At 40.5% G+C, this 23,850-nt stretch overlaps 1 protein-coding gene across 1 annotated transcript in view; it reads left to right on the top strand.

Moving 5' to 3' along the window:
- The window catches only part of tars3 (threonyl-tRNA synthetase 3), a 75,217-nt gene that overhangs the window by 25,321 nt on the left and 26,046 nt on the right, over window positions 1-23,850 (top strand). The window contains exons 11-16 of the mRNA XM_057834327.1: window positions 9,812-9,978; window positions 10,054-10,216; window positions 10,588-10,725; window positions 21,553-21,630; window positions 21,701-21,801; window positions 23,641-23,745. Coding sequence (XP_057690310.1) covers window positions 9,812-9,978; window positions 10,054-10,216; window positions 10,588-10,725; window positions 21,553-21,630; window positions 21,701-21,801; window positions 23,641-23,745 — 752 coding nt within the window. The remainder of the gene's footprint in view (window positions 1-9,811; window positions 9,979-10,053; window positions 10,217-10,587; window positions 10,726-21,552; window positions 21,631-21,700; window positions 21,802-23,640; window positions 23,746-23,850) is intronic.

Raw genomic sequence — 23,850 nt, 5'->3', positions numbered from 1 at the left:
AAAAGTATTTGGTCACCAACAAACAAGCAAGATTTCTGGCTATCAAAGATGTCTAACTTCTTCTAACGAGGTCTAACGAGGCTCCACTCGTTACTAGTATTAATGGCACATGTTTAAACTCATTATCGGTATAAAAGACACATGTCCGCAACTCAGTCAGTCACACTCCAAACTCCACTATGGCCAAGACCAAAGAGCTGTCGAAGGACACCAGAGACGAAATTGTAGACCTGCACCAGGCTGGGAATACTGAATCTGCAAAAGGTAAAACGCTTGGTGTAAAGAAATCAACTGTGGGAGCAATTATTAGAAAATGGAAGACATACAAGACCACTGATATTCTCCCTCGATCTGGGGCTCCATGCAAGAACTCACCACGTGGCGTCAAAATGATAACAAGAACAGTGAGCAAAAATCCCAGAACCACACAGGGGGACCTCGTTGAATGACCTACAGAGAGCTGGGACCACAGTAACAAAGGCTACTATCAGTAACACAATGCGCCGCAAGGGACTCAAATCCTGCACTGCCAGACGTGTCCCACTGCTGAAGCCAGTACACGTCCAGGCCCGTCTGCGGTTCGCTAGAGAGCATTTGGATGATCCAGAAGAGGACTGGGAGAATGTGTTATGGTCAGATGAAACCAAAATAGAACTTTTTGCTAGAAACACAGGTTCTCGTGTTTGGAGGAGAAAGAATACTGAATTGCATCCGAAGAACACCATGCCCACTGTGAAGCATGGGGGTGGAAACATCATGCTTTGGGGCTGTTTTTCTGCAAAGGGACCAGGACGACTGATCTGTGTAAAGGAAAGAATAAATGGGGCCATGTATCGAGAGATTTTGAGTGAAAATCTCCATCAGCAAGGGCATTGAAGATGAGACGTGGCTGGGTCTTTCAGCATTACAATGATCCCAAACAGACAACCAGGGCAACAAAGGAGTGGCTTCATAAGAAGCATTTCAAGGTGCTGGAGTGGCCTAGCCAGTCTCCAGATATCAACCCCATAGAAAATCTGTGGAGGGAGTTGAAAGTCAGTGTTGCCCAACGACAGCCCCAAAACATCACTCCTCTAGAGGAGATCTGCATGGAGGAATGGGCCAAAAAACAGCAACAGTGTGTGAAAAGCTTGTGAAGAGTGACAGAAAACGTTTGGCCTCCGTTATTGCCAACAAAGGGTACATAACAAAGTATTGAGATGAACTTTTGGTATTGACCAAATAGTTATTTTCCACCATGATTTGCAAATAAATTCTTTAAAAATCAAACAATGTGATTTTCTGTTTTTTTTTTTTTTTTTTTTTCACATTCTGTCTCTCATGGTTGAGGATTACACATGTTGACAATTACTGGCCTCTCTAATATTTTCAAGTGGGAGAACTTGCACAATTAGTAGTTGACTAAGTACTTATTTGCCCCACTGTATATTGCTTTTAATTTGTACTGAATTGATGACAGTCACACAGCCCCCCATTTACTGCTAAATGGACCCGGAGTGGTGCCAAACGTTTGTGCTAGTTTCTGCCGTGAAAAGTTTCATTTGTGCTGCTTTTGTTTTATAGATCTGGAGATATCAATTTCGAGTCATGGCATCCGTCACTCACAGCCCTTCTGTATTCCAACTTCCGTGGCTGACTGAGTGTCCAAACATAGTAATAACATAGTGGAGCCCCAACAACTAGCACAAACGAATGGCACCACTTCGAGTCCTTTTGCAGTAAATAGGGGGCTGCGAGTGATGTCATCACTCAAAATTAATACAGCGGTACCTGTACATATGCATTTAATTCGTTCCAGGACCTGGTTTGTAATTCAAAATGGTCATATGTCGGGATTTTCCCGTAAGAATACATTATAATTCGATTTATTCGTTCCACAGCCCAAAAACCTACACTAAATTCTTAATAAATATTGCAGGTACAATTACTAATAGCAAATACACGTAGCAAAACGAATTATAAATACAAATCAAAATAATAATTTAAAGAAGCGTTTTTATTGTCCCCTTATAGAGACTGGCGAACAGAGGTGGGAGGATATGGTATGTGGATGCGGTGAGCCGTGTTCTAATTTAACAAATGCATTGAATAAGACCATGTAAAACTAATTATGAAAAAATAATAAATAACAAAAGCGTTTTTGTCACCTTATTAGCGAACGGAGGGATGAGACAGCAGGTGTGTAGGGTGGTGGGGACAGGAAACTGTGAGCTAACCATTTTACTCTCGCGCACGACGCTCATATTTTTCTATCATTCTCGTTTTCAATAGTAAGCATCACCTTTTTCTTTTTTTTCACCAACTGCACTATGCAGCATGAACCTTTTTGGGATCCATGTTGATTTCTCTTACAAGAACATCTCCGTGCGTCCATCTTGCAGGAAAACAATGAAGTTGCAAGTCGCGACACTGTCATAAATCATCGTATTTTGAGAATGTCGTCAAATGTTAACAAATTCCGAGTCAAATTTTACATCGGATGTCAAAAGGATGGTATGTCGATTAAATCGTATGTCGAGGGACCACTGTATATTCAAGCCCCCATTTACTGCAAAAAGGACCCGTTTGTTTGTGCTACCTTTCTGCTAGTTGTTAGGACACCCCTCTGTTATTGAGAGAGTTGGTACGCTCAGTCAGTCGCGGTAGTTAGGCTACGGATGGACTCGAAACCATAGCCATAACACGATAGAAGCACAAACGAATGGCACCACTTTGGGTCCATTTTGCCATAAATGAGGGGCTGTGAGTGACGTCATCAGTACAAATTACAAACATTATATCGACAAAACTTGCAGCAGAAACAATTGACACAATTTTTTGCCATTTTTAATCAAAATGGGGGGCTGTTTGACCTCAGATTAACCTTTGCAAGAATTGTAAATATCTCAGAATGATAGCAGCGCAAATGAAACTTTTTACAGCACGAACCTAGCTCAAGCGATTGACATTTTATATAAATTTGCGTCTGATGGAGGGCAAACTTCACAGACGTTCCGACAGATGGGTTGCACCCCTAGTTTGTGGTTCAACAAGTAGGTATTTTTGGTTGACCTTTGTATAATGTACAATTATGTACAATTTTTGCAACAGATTTGACTGAAACATTGAACTTGGTACATTTGATTATTTATTGAGTTTTTTTTATATGGTAACAACTCAGATAAATAGTAACAACTGAGTATACAACACAAACAATGCCAATGTGGTGATTACATTAAGTTTCTAGCTTTTGTTTCCTAACTGTCTTACCGTAACTCTTCCCCATCATCATGGATGGAAGCCCTCAAATTCTTCTTCAACATCATGATCACGATCGTTCTTAGAGCACCTTCTTATGGTCGCTTAGTGACATTGTTTGTTGTGAAAGCCAAGATGGCTGCACGACGTACACAGTTGCAACTTCGACTGTGATTTTGGTCATTTTTTTCTTCCTTGGGCAGGTTTTGTAGTACTGTGTGTCTAAAGTACAGTACATATTTTTGTTGTCTAATGAGATGTTGTATTTTTTATTTTAGACACTTCTAGTTTATTTTGAGCATAACTTGTGTGTATAGTTAGCGTAGCTAATGCTTAGTTGAATGTTTTTTTTCTGTTTTACAATGGTTTAAATTAGGCAATGGTCAGCATATTGGGCAAATAGGTCGCACCCTCATTTTTGGGCAAAAATTCGGGTTAAAAAAATTGCGACCAACACATGGGTATAGACCCTACCCACCGACGTCACAAAATCACGTGCTCGCTGTATGGTTCCGCCCACTTGTCCGTCATTTTGTGTCTGTATTATCAATGGTCTCAATTGATCGAGCAATTTATAATGCCTTTCATGGAAGACCCGGTGCTTTCGGATGCCGTAAACTCACTTGATGCGTTGCATAAAAGGCGTTATGTGGAAAAGCTTCAGTTTATCCATTCACCAGATCCATATTTGATGCCTAAATCGATGTTTTTCGACCCGCTGTCTCCACCGTATTTGCCTGACATCTGCTAGCTACCCTGAACTGTACAACTATCTTGTCCACACAAAATCAGCCTATTCTCACGAAAGTTTGAAAAACTTTAAGAGCTTGGAGGCTTATAAATACTTCGTTGCTGGTTGGGTGAAACAGGTCCTCGTCCACGAAAATTCGGCAGGAATCTATCTTGTGCTTGGAAAGGTGAGTTAAGAAATTTTCAATTCAAAATCTTTTGTTATTGCTAACATCCACTGTCAAGTCTAATGTATTTCATGTCGTTTGTCAATGGAGTTAGGGCTTTTAATGTTTATATGGTTTAGCAATAGCACTCTCACTACATACATACGTGTATGTTGTCGGCGATTAGCCTAGCAATGATCTTAATTGTGGTTGTCAGCCCAAAACCCTCTAAATATATATTAAATGCATCTTACCAGATATAAAATGACTACTACATAATCTGTGGTAATTGTTTGGAGCCCAGTTTTCTCGTCGAATTGCAGCAGCCCATCTCGCTCTCTTCTCTCCGGGTCTCTCGGAATCCGGTAGAACTTCAAGTCTCTCAGTCTTCTCCGTCTATCTTCTCTGTTATTGCAACCGACCGCCACACACGCCTTCACCATTTTGATTATTAATGTTAACGAGCAGAAAAACACGTCGTAAATAGGAGGAATGTACGTAGCTGTAACAGGGAAACATGATGTGTTGATGGACAATTGGGCAGCACCAGTCAGGAGGAAGGAGTTGTGACGTCACGTGGGTAGGGTCTATACAGTGACCGTATTTGAACACCATGCAATTTTGCAAGTTCTCCCACTTATAAATAATGGGTGGGTATGAAATGTTCATGGTAGGTGAAATTTTCATGGTAGGTGCATGTCCACTCTGAGACGCAATCTAAACAAAAAATCAAAAATCACAGTGTATGATTTTTAAAATTTATTTATGTTACACTGCTGCAAATAAGTATTTTAACTAGGGCTGTCAAACGATAAAAATTTTTAATCGCGTTAATTACAGCTTAAAAATGAATCGCAATTCAAACCATCTATAAAATATGCCATATTTTTCCGTAAATTATATATATATTCTGTAAAATGTTGGAATGGAAAGATAAGACACAAGATGGATATATATATTCAACATACAGTACATAAGGACTGTAGTATGCATTTCACTCTACTGTCATTTAAATCTGTCTATGCTGTCCTCACTCCGAAGCGTCTACTTTTTCCAAAGCTAGTGAACGACGCCTTAATAATGAGACTTCTTCCTTTTTCATCTGATTTATTAATAAAATGGCCTCAAACCATTGTTCTCTTTAGACCGTAGTAAAACTCCAAAAAAAAAGTACACAAGCATTGCATTAGCAACAACGTTAGCTTAGCACGCTATACAGGTTCACTAAACATAAACAAAAAGCTTCTCATACAAAAAATATAACATTTCGCTTACTAACATAATATGTACATTCTTTACAACAACCATACTTACGGAAAAATCTTGTCCAAGGATCATATAAGCACAACATTACCACGTAGGCGTCAGCCCGAGATGTCGTGCAGCCATATTGAACTGGCAAGAAAGCAATAAACCATGTCGCAAAGCGACCACAAGAGTTCGCTGTTAGACAGCACAAAAAACCTTGCTTTAAAACTTACCAAAAGGCAGAATACTGTCTGAGTTGGACATGTGCGTTAATTACGTCAAATATTTTAACGTGATTAATTTAAAAAATTAATTACCGCGCGTTAACGTGATAATTTTGACAGCCCTAATTTTAACACATGAGAAAATCAATGTTAGTATTTGGTACAGTAGCCTGTGATTACAATTACAGAGGTCCAACGTTTGCAGCAGGGATTTCGCACCACTGCTCCACACATCTTCTCTAGATAAATCAGGTTTCTGGGCTGTCTTTGAGAAACATGGAGTTTGAGCTTCCAACAAAGATTTTCTATTGGGTTTAGGTCTGGAGACTGGCTAGGCCCCTCCAGGACCATGATATGCTTTTTACGAAACCACTCCTTGGTTATTCTGGCTGTCCGCTTCGGGGCATTGTCATGTTCGAAGACCCAGTCGTGACCCATTTTCAATGCTCTAACTGAAGGAAGAGGTTATTCCCCAAAATCTCACAATACATGGCCCTGATCATCCTCTCCTTACTATAGTGCAGCCACCCAAATGCAGAAAAACACCCCCAAAGCATGATGCTACCACCCCCCATGCTTCACAGTAGGGATGGTGTACCCATCATTCTACTTCCTCCAAACACTAACAGTGGAATTAAGACCAAACTGTTCCATTTTGATCTCATGTGAGCACATGACTTTCTCCCATGACTTCTCTGGATCATCCAAATGGTCATCGGCAAACTTAAAATGGGCCTGGACATATGCTGGTTTAAGCAGGGGAAGCCTTCGTGCGATGCATGATTAAACCATTACATCTTCGTGTATTACCAACAGTGTTGGAAATAACGCCGTTATGAATAACGCTGTTACATAACGGCGTTATTTTTTCAGTAACGGGGTTATCTAATTATTTTTTTCCACCGTTACAACGCCGTTACCGTTACTGACGGTCAAAAGCGGTGAGTTAGTTACTTACTTACGTAGCGAGTCTACTCTGCTCTGTTTATTTGTCATCCAAGACTTGGGGTGCGTTCAGGTTCATGGCAATGAAATTAGTAAGCACACATAGCCTACCTTTGCAAGAAAGATGGAGTTGCCGTTTGATACGGTCATAATGTGCAGGTTCTGCACCCACCCGCAACAAAAATGTTCGTAGCTTTGTAGCGATTTGTAACTTCGGAATCGCTGTTGAGTTTACCGTAGTAACAAACACCAAACAATAAATAAAGCAGAATGTCCATTTCGCGTAATTGTGGAAGCCCGTCGACATCTTTACTCCATTTGTCTTCGGCTTGCTCGTAAGGGTCAACATTGTTCACATCCTTAAGTTTGATCACATATCTGTTCTTCGCCTTAGTAACGAGTTTCTCTTTATCGAACTCGCAAGTTAAAGTTTAATGTCCCGTGAGCCAGTCCTGCTTCCAATATGGCTGCGTTGTTGTCAAATCTCACGTGATCCCCCATTCTGTGGCGTAAATGCTCGAGCCTAATAGCGCACGTACTTCAGAGCCGGTGTTTTCACACACAAACCGGAACAGCGCGTGCGGCAAACACACAACTCAAAACAGATGCAGAGGGATATGATGGCAGAGCATTCAGAGGAAAATTTGTCCTTTACGAGGTGGAGATATAAACACTATTTCAAGTTGGTCGAAATTAACGGAAAGAACGTGCATGTAAAGTGTAATTTATGTCCCGGGGCAAAGCTTTTGTTGACATCTGTGGTAAGCAATTCAAATCTGTTTATTTTTGTTGCGCTTCAAGTGTAGAATAAATCTGTTGCTGGTGAGGTGCAATAAATATTACAAGGTTCTATAACACAACTACCTGTCTGTTCTTCTCTATTCAACTGACTCAAATACTGCTCAGAAAATTTCAAATTCTTTGACATACAACAACTTCTTATTAAAAGTAACGGAAATAGTTACTTTCCCTGGTAACTAGTTACTTTTATTATAGAGTAATTCAGTTACTCAGTTTTTGGAAGAAGGAGTGAGTAACTATAACTAATTACTTTTTTAAAGTAACGTGCCCAACACTGCTTAGGACAGCTCTTTGGTCTTGACCAGGGGTGTCCAAACTTTTTGCAAAGGGGGCCATATTTGGTGTGGTAAAAATGTGGGGGGCCGACCTTGGCTGACGTCCTTTACGTAGAACAATATATTTAAGCAAATTTTAGCAAGCCATTCAGTGTGTCACATTTGCTTTATTATTATTTTTTTAATGGGGTTAGTCAATTAATAATTTCAACAATCTCACAACTAGCCTTTGTGGCGTTCTCTTTCGACTCTCGGGCTCTTGTGAAATACTGCTGCTGTGAAATTAAACTAGTTTGAAGTTGGTTCAATTTCTCGCTGCGTATCTTCCCTGTAATCTTGTTATACATGTCAGCGTGTCTTGTTTGGTAATATCGCTTCACATTGAAATCTTTAAAAACAGCGACTGTCTCTTTGCAAATGAGGCAGACACAGGTTTTGCTTATTTTAGTGAAGAAATAGTCCAATTTCCACCTATCTTTTGAAGCGTCGGCCGTCACAGTCAACTTTCTTTTTTTTGTTTGTTGATTGTGTGTGACCAATTTAGGAAAATGGAAGTAATGGGTCAAACGGGGTAATGTCGCTTAGCACTTAAATACCTGCAACATGAAGCAATTATCAGAGAATCCCTAAATTTGAAAAATAAGGTCCTAATGAAACATTTTTTTCAAATTTGTAAAAAGAAAAGTCAAAATGAATATGTGTAATAAGCACTCTAATATCTATAACCCATGCTAAATCATGTTTTTTTTCTCATGGAACCTGCAGATGCATGTGTTGACTTGCATCCATTTTTTTTTTTTTTAAAAAGAAATGTCAAAATTCGAAATTAGTCTCAAAATCATGAAATTTTAGGTGTATCAAATGTGATACATTTGGCAATAAATGGTTAAAGTGCTAAATGAGGAGCAACATTTCGTGTATAAGCCACTTCATTCAATTTATTAAGTCTGTGTGCGGGCTGGACGTTATTGATTTTATGACAGAGGCTGGGGGCCGGATGAAATTTGACCACGAGCCGCATTTGGCCCCCGGGCCGGACTTTGGACATGTCTGGTCTTGACCATCTTAGGAATAAGAGTCTTGCTGATTGTACGGGGTGGACAGGTGTTTATATGCCGCTAACTGCCTCAAACCGGTCAAAAAGTCAGACACACCTCCACTCCACTTATTCATTGGACTTTTTAAATGCGACTTACAGGTCCTTCAGGCTATCAAGTCTAGCTAATAGACAGGTGTTCAAATACTTATTTGTAGCAGTAGAATACAAATAAATTGTGGGAAAAAAATCATAAACTGCGATTTCTGGATTTGTTTTTCTGAAAAGTAGGTTTTGCCTGAAGCATGATGGTAAATTCAAGTTAGCACAACTCATTTTATCAAAGTGGTGTTAAATGATGAGTTACCGATACTCTAAATAACAAGTTAATGACGAGAAATTGAATGAGTTGTGCTGACTTAATATTTTAAGTTAGCACTACTTTTTGCGAAGCTTTTTTTTTTTTTTTCCAAGTGTACCCAATTGCGAAATGGCTTTCTGACTTGCAAAACTTCCAATCACATCAGTCAGTAGAACATGTCCCTGCCATATTTCTTCTCCTTAACAACTTTCACAGCCCAAATGAGGACACCAGATGAGGCCAAGAAGGTCTGGCGTTCCTGTCATCATTCTCACAAGGCTTCGGTCTGTCGCAGTGTGAGAGTGCGTCATTTCCACCATTTTTATCACTTCCCCTGCAAGGCACATGTCATCAGTAGATGTTGGCAAGGGGTGTTGGAAACCCATTTTCATAAAGTCGTTATTCTTATTTTCACGCAAAAGAATAGTCAGCCGTTTTGAAAGAAAATCTTGTTGAAAAGTTAGTTTGCCAAAAAATGCAGGTTTTTTTTGGGGGGGGGGGGTGAAGTTTCCAAACGGTACTTTTAGTTTTTGTACAATTCACATAATTTACTCATCAAAAAAAATCAGTAAGCTAGGGGACACAAAAGCTGTACACAGATTTTGCCAAAAAGCGTACAGTTCTGCCAATATTTCCTAAAATCTTTCCTACTCATTTCAAATGGCCAAAATTTCCTATTGATTTCCAATGGCTGTATTCACCATCACAGCAAAGCTACCATCGCTATTTCCCAAGAAATTGCAGTTTCTAGTCAGTCAGTCTATGATATTTCTGTGTTTCTCCTAAAGGAAGAGTATTGGAGAAGAGGCTTCCAAGAAGTGGCATCTCCCAACATCTATAACAGCAAGCTGTGGGAGACATCTGGCCACTGGCAGCACTACAGTGAAAACATGTTCTCGTTCCCTGTGGAAGAGGAGACCTTCGCATTGAAACCCATGAACTGCCCCGGGCACTGGTAAGAGGGACGACTTGGTTTTCTTGGTTTCGTTTTTGATTAATTTGTTTTCTCTGCTTTGTTCTCGCGCCCCAGTTTGATGTTTGGCCACCGGCCTCGCTCGTGGAGGGAACTACCCCTCAGGTTGGCTGACTTCGGGGTCCTCCACCGTAACGAGCTGTCTGGAACGCTCACTGGGTTGACCAGAGTGCGACGTTTCCAGCAGGATGATGCTCATATTTTTTGTACCATGGATCAGGTACACTGACGGGGGACAAAAAAAAGTTGTTTGAACTTACTAGCAACCAGAACTGATGATCATGGCTAGCCTTCTAGTGATGTGCTAGCTAGTACATGTTGACAAAATGGCAACAAGAGCATAGAAAGCTTATGGATAGCATGCTAGCATCTGCAGCTCATTCTGGCTGTACAGTAGGATCTAATTTCATGATTAAGCCTTTTTTATCACTTTTTTTTCAATAGATTTGAGTCCAAAATAGGGGCTGCTATCATTTGAAAAAAGTTGTATTATTTCATAGAACTTTTATCACTCAGCTTCTATATTAATCAGTTGGTACAAAATGTCACAGTCTGACTGAATTGGATTGATTTCCAATGTTTTCCCCTCAGATCGAGACTGAGATGAAGGGCTGCTTGGATTTCCTGCGCTGTGTGTACAGTGTGTTCGGTTTCTCCTTCCAGCTTCATCTCTCCACTCGACCTGAGAAGTACCTGGGTGACATTGCTGTGTGGAACCAAGCTGAGAAGGTACCATGTATAGACCCTACTCACGTGACGTCACAGCCACGCCCCCGCGCCATGTTGTCCGTATACTCGTCATGTTAATGCATTAGAGCTTCGTAAATTCCTCCTATTATGGCGTGTTTTTCTGCTCGTTAACATTAATAATCAAAATGGTGAAGTCGTGTGTGGCGGTCGGTTGCAAAAACAGAGAAGATAGACGGAGAGACTTGAAGTTTTACCGTATTCCGAGAGACCCGGAGAGGAGAGCGAGATTGACTGCTGCAATTCGACGAGAAAACTGGGCTCCAAACGACTACCACAGATTATGTAGTAGTCATTTTATATCTGGTAAGATGCATTTAATATATATTTAGAGGGTTTTGGGCTGACAACCACAATTAAGATCATTGCTAGGCTAATCGCCGACAACATACACTCAGACGTTGTGAATGAACTACCTGAAAATATATAATTATAAGGGGATAATAAGACAGTTGTCATACAATTAATTTACAATTTCACTATTGAGGTCAAAAGCTAAAAAATAAATTCAACTAGGGACAATCTGGAGTAGTGCTATCGCACTTCATATTTATTACATATTATATATGTATGTAGTGAGAGTGCTATCGCTAAATCATATAAACATTAAAAGCCCTAGCTCCATTGACGAATGACATGAAATACATTAGACTTGACAGTGGATGTTAGCAAGAACAAAAGATATTGAATTGAAAATTTCGTAAGTCACCTTCCGAGCACAAGATTCCTGCCGAATTTTCGTGTACGAGGACCTGTTTCACCCAACCAGCAACGTAGCATTTATAAGCCTCCAAGCGCTTAAAGTTTTTCAAACTTTCGTGAGAATAGGCTGATTTTATGTGGTCAAGATAGTTGTAAATATCAGGGTCAGGCGAAGACAGCGGGTCGAAAAACATCGATTTAGGCATCAAATATGGATCTGGCGAATGGATAAACTGAAGCCTTTCCACATAACGCCTTTTATGCAACGCATCCAATGAGTTTACGGCGTCAGATAACACCGGGGCTTCCATGAATTGCTCTATAACTTGCACGACTAATTGAAAACAATGAGAATAGGTCTAAAAAATACGGACAATATGGTGGCCGGATACAGCGACACGTCATTTTGTGACGTAGGTGAGTAAGGTCTATTACTATTAAGAATGTTTTAGTCGGCAACCTTTAACACTTACAGTAGGGTGACCATATTTTGATTTCCAAAAAAGAGGACACTCGGCCCGGGCTCGAGATACTTGAATTTTACTCAAAGTTCACTCAAAGATGCCTATATCACTTTAATATATTTAAAGTGTGCCTCCTCCGTCTGGATAGAAAAATTCAGTTTTATTAAAAAAAGAAAAGCCTATTGCCGTATAGTATGTATTCTACACTATATGGAAATATTTTTTTACTTAAATGGTTACTCAACAGGCTTTATTCTTCCTAAAAAAATAATCAAACCTTAAAAAAAGATGAATAATGCTTAAAAAAAATGAATATAATGCAGACCCATGGAAATGTAGTCCAGTCAATACACACAGACAGTAGGCTATGTGCCAACTCAACATTATTTTATATTACTATCACGACAATTGTTGTTGACAAATTGTCATTCCCACTCAATTTTTATTCTGATTAAATGTTCTAGATTGTACACAAACAATAACCGAAATAAACTGACAAGGTATTCAACCAGCCTGTTTCCAAACGCAGCAGTTCAAAACTACATTGCCCATAATGCTGCACTGATAGCCACCCTATTAGCGAGTACTGGGACCCGAGACAAAATCAAAAAATTTGCTATAGAAGTTTACAATCATCGGCAGTACAACGATGCCACACCAAACAGGATTTTACAGATTACGCCAGTACAAATCTCTGACAAAAGTTAACAGTTGCCATTATATACAAATTTATCGTAAAAAACTCTTAACTGGGCAGGTGCTCTTACTTAAAATATAATACTAACATTCAACCAAATACACGAACGCAGAACAATTAATACAAGACTTAATACAATATACTGCATCTCTGTGTACACATATAACACAATATACAACAGAAGCAGAGGTTGCGCTAGACATTTTCGTTGTCTGTCATTTTGACTGACAGGGTCATAAAAATCCGGTCATAGTCTATTTTTACCCGTCACTTAAATTTTTTAAATGATAATGATGACATATTCAATAGTACAGTGGTACCTCTACATACGAATTTAATTCGTTCCAGGACCTTGTTTGTAAGTCGAACTGGTCGTATGTCGAGCAGGATTTTCCCATAGGAATACATTATAATTCCATTAATTCGTTCCAAAGCCTAAAAACATACACTAAATTCTTAATAAATACTGCTGGCACTGTTACAAATGGCAATTAAACATAGAAAAACAAATAAGTTATAAATAAATAATTCAGAATAATATAATAATAATAAGAAGAATTAATAATTATTCCTGTAAATAATGTAACGAATCGGATTCTAATATGGCGGACACTTTTTACTGTCCCTGAACGCACCGCGAATGCTGACGTCTCAGTGAGATAGGTCGGTGCGGTAGAGATAATACTTTCGTTTTCTTGAGAGCAGTCAACTGCTTAAGACAATGGGCGTTTTGTGTTGGATAAGTTCTTAAATAAATGATAAAAACGTGACGAAGCTGGCGATTTCCTTGGCAATGTTACCACAATAATAATTGTCACCTTAACTTATAAATAGTGGCGAACGGTGGTCGGAAGAGGACAATGGAGCTGTATTGTTGAGCCAGTTCAGGGACGCGCACCCCAAGCTCATATTTTTCTATAACTTGCATCTTCATTTCAAAGGTAAGCATCACTTTTTTCCTTGTTTCTCCAACTTTATCAACTTTTTTTGAAAACTGTGTTGATTTCTCACACAAGAAAATCCACCGTGCGTTCGTTTGCAGTGCTGTCATGTCGTTGTATTTCGAGCAACTCGTCGGATGTAGAAACAAATGGCGGCTCAAATTTTACGTCGGATGTCGAAAAGATCGTGTGTCGAAGTGATCGTATGTAGAGGTACCACTGTATTTAGTTTTCATTCATTTTTAATTAATATTGTAACACTTGCTTGGCGGCGAAAAATTAAACACGGAAGTCGTGGTATTTTTCTCCCTTTTTACTCTGCTTACCAACAACTCCGCCCCCAGAGAAAAAGAGGCAACGATATAGACCCCAATCACCAACGTCACACAATGATCTTAATTGTGGTTGTCAGCCCAAAATCTTCTAAATATATATTAAATGCATCTTACCAGATATAAAAAGACTACTATATAATCTGTGGTGATCGTTTGGTGCCCAGACTTCTTGTCGAATTACAGCAGTCCATCTCGCTCTCATCTTCACCATTTTGATTATTAATATTAACGAGCAGAAAAACACGGCGTAATAGGAGGCATGTACGTAGCGGTAATGTGTAAATATGACGAGCTGACACACAATATGGCGGCTCCGGTCAGGGGGGCGGAGTTGTGACGTCATGTGATTGGGTGATTGGATGACGCACTGGCACACCGGGTGCACCAATAACAACCTCGCGTTGATGTGTCAATCACGGTGCCGCCGCCAGACCCCGGTGACGCTACAATATTCTGACAGAAGAGCCAACGACGTCATGCATTAAGAGAGACAATAGCTAATATGCTGACTCGCCACCCTGTGGTCTGGGGTGTGAATTGCAACCTGTCAAAATGACGGACGGATTTCAGTTTTTTCCGTTACCGTTTTAAAAAACCGGTCAACGACGGAAAATATCCGGTTAACGCGACCCCTGAACAGAAGACACGTGATCGACATTAACAGGAGAGTAACTTACGGAAAGGTGTATGGAGCCACGTCTTAAAAGTCCTTACTGTAGTCCGATCTCTCGCCAAACTGTCAACCGTCATTAGATGGTGGTAATTCCCCATGAAACAAAGGGTAGACTGCCAACAAAAAAACAAAAAGATCTACTCCTTCTCCCGCCCCGAATAGTCGGAGCCATGTCAACGCAGGCAGGCGCTGCCTCCTAGCGGCCGGAGGGATTCTCTTCAAATTGGTCCCGTGAAAAATCATAAAAACCGGACATTTTCATGAATTTATGAAACCCGGCCGGACGCTCCGGAGAGCACGTAATAAGAGGACTTGTCCGGGCAAAAGAGGATGTTTGGTCACCCTAACTTACACTCTATCACAAAAGTGAGTACACCCTCGCATTTCTGGAGATATTTAAGTATATCTTTTCATGGGACAACACTGACAAAATGACACTTTGACACAATGAAAAGTAGTGTGTGTGCAGCAGCTTATATAATAGAATTGATTTATTTTCCCCTCAAAATAACTCAAAATATAGTCATTAATATCTAATATCCCTTTGAAAAAACGTACATTCCTAAATTTCCAAATTGAGTACTGCTTGTCATTTCCCCTCTAAAATGTCACGTGACTCATTACAGGAGTGCTGTCAGCATTGCTGCAGAGATTGAAGAGGCGGGGGGTCAGCCTGTTAGTGCTCAGACCATACGACGCACTCTACATCAAATTGGTGTGCATGGCTGTTACCCCAGGAGGAAGCCTCTTCTGAAGACGTTACACAAGAAAGCCCGCAAACAGTTTGCTGACGACATGTCAACAAAGCACATGGATTACTGGAACCATATCCAATGGTCTGATGAGACGGGCAGGCTTTCTTGTATATCGTCTTGTGGGTACACCATCCGTGTGACGACTGTGACTTAACATACATTCGTGAGTGTTCTGTTAACAAACACACAATGAGCCTCATTTGATCTGCCTACTAAAGGGAAGTTAATTGTCTTTGTTAAATCTCACAAGCACCAGAATAAAATAATCAAAGGTTCATTTATTTAAAGTGTGTACGACAGGAGAAAAAAAGTCTTAAATAGCATTATTATGTGAATTAGAATCATATTTTGAGACGATTCGACTATATACAACAATTTAGCAAAGTTCAGATGACAAGAGATTAGTCTTTTATTCTGCCGGTTAGCCACGCCTACCATTATAGGGCTCTAGCGTCCCCAACAGATGGATAACGTCAGCAGGCGAATGGGCTCATCGGTTTATTCAGCCCATTGAGGGGGAATTATCCAGAACGAGGAAAACACGAAAAAGAGAGACGCAAAATGTCATTGTTTCAGTCGCTCTACTCCAATATTTTTACAGGATATTCTTTTTATCCAAGTGTTTTTCCCCAATAGCTAAATGAATGGCATGGTCATGACAAATGACAGTCTTGTGCTAAATGGAATATGAAATAATAAAAATGCATTTATTCAGGACGACATGGCAAAATTATTCCATAATGATCAAAACTGTCGACTTCACCTTTACGGTCGCACCTCCCGAACAATATTTTATGCCAACTAAGTCTTATGTCATTTCCCTTCCCCGGCTTAGGAGAATGTAAACAAACCAAGAGGCGTGACAGCTAGCCGACATGCTAAGCCTAACCGAGTGGTGTTTCAAAGTCTTCGAAGCGGAAAATCACACATAAATAGCCCGGATCATTTCACATGACGACTGGGTTGTCGATTGTCTTCGCCGATCAGGAACCCGCCCGGCGGCGAACAAGTTTGAGCTCGTCATTCCCCTGCTGAGGGCAGAGGGCTCGTTTGCTGGGAAGCGGCTGGACAATGACCGCCGGACAAACCGGCCAATGTAGGAGGAGCGCGTAGCTGCCAAATGGTTAACACGAATATGGCAAAATAATGCTTTACAACACGGCGAAATCGTAAACAGCAAGAGACTCATAGGAGGGCGGCTGCAGTTGTTATGCAGCTAACATGACAATATGTGTATGAGGAGAGCTTTTTACATGCTCGTCCATGATCAAACGTAAGTAGTCCTTTATTTAATTAAAGAAAGTCTGTAGTGTTTACTTTGTAATCGCTGTATTCGCGGCTATTTTTAACACAAAGTTGCAATTTCTGATCGGTCGGAAAATTTGACAGAACACCGGGCACTTGAAGAGGGGAATAAGTCGAGTATACTAGTAGTGCTCTTCCGTCGGGGGGATGTGCGACAGGGATGTGCGACAAGCCGCCGGTCGTCGGCCGAAGGGACAAGGAGCATGTCAGCCAAAAAATGCAAGCCACCTACATATTAAAATGATCCCAGTATTAAACATAATACAAAACACGATGTTTACTCACTTTCTCGTAAGTCCAGTGGTCCCACAGTAGTAGGGCTTGTAATGGCCAATATCCACCGGAGAATGGGAACCTTTTGAAACCCCAAAAAGGCGCACACGCCTCTCCCTCCTACAGCAAGATTTTTCTGCAGCCGTTTGGCTGGCACGATGCGAAAAATAAACAAATTAATCCGCAAAATCAGCTGAATCCTTAGTCCTTCTCATACAACAGTACGGCTGTATAGTGAAGAGAACTCCTTCTCCCGTACACGTCACAGCGCCAAGACCGAAGCCGGAAGCTGTCATTTTCGTAGCGCGGGTTTAAAAAAATTGAATAAATATATCCATCGCTTCTTCACACATCCAAGTGGTCCATATCATTCAGGAGCATAAGATTCTGCGTGTATTATGAAATAAACATGCTTTTTCGTGTCACAGGCACTTTAAAAAAACAACTGAACAGGGTCAGAAAGCTGCAGGTTGCCGACCCCTAGTATGGAACATTTCGTACAATACAGATGTGTACAGAGTTCTCATTCGGGTTAGTAAGCGTCCCACATACAACATAAGCAATTACATAATCCCGAGACAAAATATTGACATTGTACTTTTACTTTATTTACTGTGGGTGAAAAGGGTATGGTTAACTTTGATTCTATGCTCTGTGAAGGAGGGGGCACCCTGCAATGTAATTTGTTGTATTAGAAATCTGACTCATCGCCATTGCTTAATGATGTTGTTGTCAACCATTGTCACGTTATAGTTCCACTCATTTACGATAGCACTCAATGGAGTGCCATCACTTTTATTCCGTTGGTGCTTCACAGCTCTAGAGTGCACTTTTCTATGTGACAAAAGTACCTGATATTTACTTAAAGCCTCTTTGCAACACTTTGAACACACACAGCACAAATTGTCACTACACGCCAGATGTGGGTAGTAACGTGTTACATTTACAGTATGGAGTTGCATTATACTTGAGTTTATGTTTGAACCGGAGATATGTTTGTTTTAATTGAATGTTTTCTCCACCAGAGGCCACGAATGCTCTCTGGACGAATGATGTTTCGTTTCTGTAGATTTTGCTAGTTGGAAAAATTTTTTTGGGGGGTGTGGGGGTGTAATATGGCCATGTAATACGTTATAGTACCAATGATAATAAGCATTCATATAGACGATGTTGCGCTGAGGAAAAAAAATATACAATTGTTTTTTTTTTTTTTTATTTATTTTTTTAAAAAGACAACAGTTGCCACGTTTACATGGAGCCAAATATTCCAATTACAATCGGAATATTTGTTCAAACCGAATAAATGTGTTCCATATAAACACCTCATTCAGAATGAACAGGCCCAAACCGAATGGAATTTCATTCCGATTCACAGGGGTGGAATATTCCTTTTCCCAAACCGATTAGAAGTAAAATTATATCATGTAAACAGGGAAGCGGAATGGTGTCTGGTTGCATTCTTTCTGCGCATGCTCCGTACTGACGTGGTGACGTCAGTCGGTGACGTAAGTAACGTCACTTGCAACATGGCTTCCAAGCACACGCACAGCGCACCCACACAACTTTTTAAATGAACGGCGTATCATTCTGAAGTTTTGTTTCCACTCGGAAAGTTAAAACACCAGCTGATCTGACGATCGATCTCCATGTTTTGCAACGTGACGCTTTGTTTTGATTAATCTGCGCATGTCAGACGGCAGTTGTCAAACGTCCTTTCGGAATAAAGGCAGTCACATGTAAACGCTGGATCGGAATAGATGAAGTGACATGTAAACAGCTGATGAGAAATTTCCATTCGGAATGATTTGAATCGGTATGAATAAAAGTCAGCATGTAAACGTGGCTATTGTAAGCTGGTACATATTGAGTATTTTTTTCACCGAATGTTTTTTTACTTGTACTTCTGAAAAGTTTTAGGATGACGACTTTTACTTTAGTAATATTATTTTGAACTTTTTTTTTTTTTTTTTACCCACCTCCGCTACGCGCAAAATGCCGCAGAGATCTAGTCTTGTAATTGGTCCATTTAGTCACATGATGTGATTCCTTAAAACCACCATTATTTTGGCAATTTTCATTTACAAAGCATTGTCCGGTGAAAACAAAAGTTGTCTTTGAATGTATTATTGAAGCTTTGTTGACAAACAGGCAGCTAACTCAGGGGTGGAACGGGGGGGTGGCTGGGGGTGTGCCCGCACCCAGGCCCAGGCCTCTAAGGGGCCCAGTTTGTGGGCGTAAAGTGGGCGAGGGTCAAACAGAATGATAAGATGATCCGCGGAGCTGTAATGACGTGTAATATAGTGTTTTAAAATATCTATGTGCCCCCCCCCCCCGCCCTCCCCCACCAACACACACACACCGGACAACACCCCCCCCCCCCTTTTACATTTGTTCTTCCAATTTAACCTCTTCCATCATGAACGACCTGAAACAGAGGCAAACGATGAAAAGAGCATGACAGGATCAACATGCCCTATACCTCCCAGCATGCATTGCAGCGCTACACATATTAAATAACATTGAAACTTCATGTTCTGTGCTAATTATTTCTTCAGTTACTGTTCCAGTTGTTTCATTAATTGCTAGTTATGCTATTTAGTTTGTTGTTATGTGATCATTTTAGTTTTGTTTAGAAACCGTGGGTCTGAATAACCTTTGATTTAATGACGTGTTGCTTGTCCATGTTCAAGAAGGCCAGTTCTTCTTCTCAGACATTATAAGCAGGAATTGATCTGCCTTGCTTGCGTGTAGCTAGGGCTGCAGCTATCGATTATATTAGTAATCAATCTATCAACCAGTTAGTTTGAATAAAATTCCTGTGTTCTTTCAAACTATGCAGAATTGCACTTTTGTTTAAAAGTACATATAAAATACCACAGTTTAGCCTCAAACGGTATTACAAAATTATTATAAATGAGCATCTAAGTACAACAAATGAGCAAATGGCTAATTTCCATAGCAAACATCCACTAGCATAAATGCTATTAAATGCTAACTTTTTTTTACCGTGCTCTTAACAAATCGTTCAAACACATATTCCCGCAAAAAACATCTAAATATACCTACAAAATAAATTAGGAATTTGTTAAAAAAAAAACAAAAAAAAACATATTAGCTCAAACAAAAACTATGTTGGTCTTAATAGTGAGCAGCTGGATTCAGCTATGTTAAATGAGATATCATACTCACTGTCGCTAATAGAGTAGGGTGACCATATTTTGATTTCCAAAAAAGTGGACACTCAGCCCGGCCTCAAGATAGTTGAATTTTACTCGAAGTTCACTCAAAGATGCCTATATCACTTTAATATATTTAAAGTGTGCCCCCTCACTCTGGATGGAAAAATGCAGTTTGGAAAAAAAATATATATATATATATAAATATATAATGCAGACCCATGGAAATGTAGTCCAGTCAATACACATACACACAGTAGGCTATGTGCCAACTAAACATTTTTATAAATTACTATCACGACAATTGTCCTTGACGAATTGTTATGCCCATTCAATTGATATTCTCATTCAATGTTCTAGATTGCACACAAACAATAACTGAAATAAACTGACAAACTATTCAACCATCATGTTTCCAAACGTAGAATTTCAAAACTATGTTTCCCATAATGCCTAGCGTGGTTTAGCTTACTGATAGCTAGCTAAGGCAAAACTTTGCGATAAAAGTTTACAATCATCGGCAGCGCAACGATGCGACACCAAACTGGATTTTACAGTCAAAGCTCCGACAGAAGTCAACAGTTGCCATTATATACGTATTTATCGTAAAAAACTTAACAGCTGGGCAGGCGTTGTGGCCAAATCGTCAACTCAGTAGATGGTGGTAATGCCTCATGATAGGGGTAAACTGCCAACAAAAACAAGAAGAACTACTCCTTCCCTCCCTACTACAAGGAGCCACGTCATCGCAGGCAGGCGCTGCCACCCAGCCCCGGAGGGATTCTCTTCAAATTGGTCCCGTGAAAAATCATAAAAACCGGACATTTTTATGAATTTATAAAACCCGCCCGGACGACGAGGATACTACGTGAAAGTAGGACTTGTGCGGGCAAAAGAGGACGTTTGGTCACCCTATAATAGAGGGCAGTGTATCCACCCAAATCAACAGAACGAAATGCAAACACTTTCAAAACAAACCATTGGAACGCCGCTCTAAATAAATGAATACTCAAAGCAGCAAAAGCTTTTCGAAGCTTTTTTCTAGTAATCGTTGCAGCACTACTTGTAGCTACTCATGGTAAAGTTGCTGAGTTAGTAAATTGCGATACATTTTTTGAAAAACTTGAAGTGCATCGTGATCTTTTGTATCGCGATATATCGCCAAACTATATTTTATCCCAAATCTACAGCCTCAGTTACTGTAGTTATGATGGATTGTGCCATGACGATATGGTTACTTAGTCTGGAGTCGCAGCTCCAACTGGTCGAGGCTAATATGATTGGAATTAGGACGAAGAAGGACATTCACAGTGAGAACCGAGGTTAGAATGTCTGGAGTTAAGTCGGAGAATGACACTTTCACAACACCCGCTTGTGGGAATTTAGTAAAAAGGGCCCTAAGTCTTAAAATCAACGTGTTTATGGTGTCTTCACATAGCGTTCCTCTGACACTTTTTAAATTGTGTAATGCTGACTCATTTTTGCCAGCAATTGGAGAACAGCCTCATTGAGTTCGGCGAGCCGTGGAAACTCAACCCCGGAGATGGCGCTTTCTACGGACCCAAGGTCAGCTCACGCACCAGTTGGTAAAAATGTATCTGGATATTATACACTTACACCTTATGTGCCGTTATAGATTGACATTAAGATCAAGGACGCCATAGGTCGTTACCACCAGTGTGCTACCATTCAACTGGACTTTCAGCTTCCCCTCCGCTTCGACCTGACCTTTGTGGGGTAAGACGTGTAATCGAAACACTGTCAAGGCATTTATGCTTTGATTTACTGAATGCGAGGGTTAGCTTTAAATCTACTCGCGTAAGAAAAAAAGGTGTACACAAACATCGTTAACCAAACGTACGGTCCAATTTAGCTCTGGGGCTTGTTCTGCCTGACAGGCAAGTTGTAGCTCATTCATACTGTAAATACAGAAACACGTGCTTTTATTTTGACACTCAATTAACAAAGAAGTGACTGAAAATGCCCCGAAATCAAAAGGAATTAACCCGGAAATGCCCCAATATCAACAGGAAGTGACCAATGAAAAGGAAGTGGCCTGGAAATGCCCTAAAATTAAGAGAAAATGTCCTGAAATGAGCAGGTGGTGACACTTAGGCTACGTTCATACTACAGGTCTTAATGCACGAATCCGATTTTTTCGTGTTTTTCCGACTCGAGTGAGGCATTAACTTGACGGTCTGAACGTGACAAGTCGCATAGAACTGGACCATTTCAAATCCGATGTGGGTCACTTTCGTATGTGGTTCAAATCCGATCTGGGCCACAATTTTCCAGACTGTTGCGGCAGTCTGTACTGTCCACTCTCCCAAATCGGATTTCATGCAGCAATTAAGTCATCAAATAGCGAGAGAGACGCTTACCGTAGCGGTGCCGCTGTGCGTTATTAGCGCCTAGCTTGCAGTGAACACGGCTTTTGGGGAAGGGCTGGGCTTGACAACAGTCATAAAAAATAAAAATGGGTTGAGGATAAGCCTGAGAATACTCAGTTTTCTCTCTGCTCCAAGTGAGCAATATTTCAACATTGCCTACACGGCCGAGAGTCGGGGCAAACTGCCCGTATGTGTGTGTGACGTGCACGGACTGCGCGTGCATGCTATCGATCCATATAAACTTTGAATATAAGCCTAAACGGGGATTATTTATGTCTGTTATTTGTGTCCTCCTTTTGAAAAGCAAAATATGATATCCCTGGAATGACGGAAGACGTGTGTCATTTGTTTTGATGCTTCTGCGCATGCGGGTCGTCTTGCTCAGCACGTGTCGGACTGCGAATTAGTGCGCATGTGTAATACTTGAACGGTCTCAATGGACAAAGGCAGTCTGAACGGGCATGCCAAAAAAACAGATATGACAAAAAATCGGATTTGTGCATTAAGACCTGTAGTATGAACGTAGCCTTAGATACCCCAAAATGTACAGGAAGTGACCCGTACGTACCCTAAAATTACAAGGAAGTGACCCAAAATTAACTCTTTGGCTTCCACTGACAATGATAGACGTCCAATTGACTTGAGCTGGGAGGACTGGTTGTAAATGCTCATATTTCAGTGCCATTGACGGCGCTAGATGTCAAGTCCATTTGGACTAGCGGGGGCAGCAACTCCCGTCTATGATAAAGATTATTTGGCAAAACATAAATTTGTCCAGCCCACATGAGATAAAATTGCCATTAATGTGGCCCACGAACCAAAATGAGTTTGACACTCCTCGTCTACATGTCTAGCGCAAATTACAGAGTAATTTGTGATAAAAGATTGATCAGCTCCATTAACGCTTCAGTGACAGACTGACGTTCTGATTCAATAATTGGCTTCATTACAGTCTCACTGAATAAATGACTCCCATTCTTGCTCGATGTACGGCTTCAGTTGCTCAAGAATCCAGGTTGCATTTGTAATATTTTCACTTTTTTAACGGGAGACGGATCCCTACTGCTGGCAGGGTAGTCTAGTTCTTCCACATGAATTTACTGGCTGCCATTGAAAGCGATAGACGTCCAATTCATTTGAACTAGAAGGTATGGAAGCGACTTAAGACCTTTATTCTTTTTCACAGAAAGGATGGTGATGATAAAGCTCGCCCAGTTATCATCCATCGTGCCATCTTGGGCTCCGTAGAGCGAATGATTGCTATTCTGACGGAAAACTACGCCGGGAAATGGTAAGTTGGGTCCATTTTTTTTTTTTTTTTTTAAATGGGGGCACTTTGAATTGCCTTGTTGAATTGTGCTATATAAATAAATTTGCCTTGCCTTGCCTTGCCTTG

Source organism: Corythoichthys intestinalis, chromosome 1, assembly GCF_030265065.1.
Source record: "Corythoichthys intestinalis isolate RoL2023-P3 chromosome 1, ASM3026506v1, whole genome shotgun sequence".
Taxonomy (NCBI): Eukaryota; Metazoa; Chordata; class Actinopteri; order Syngnathiformes; family Syngnathidae; genus Corythoichthys; species Corythoichthys intestinalis.
This window is presented reverse-complemented; position numbering and strand designations above follow the sequence as displayed.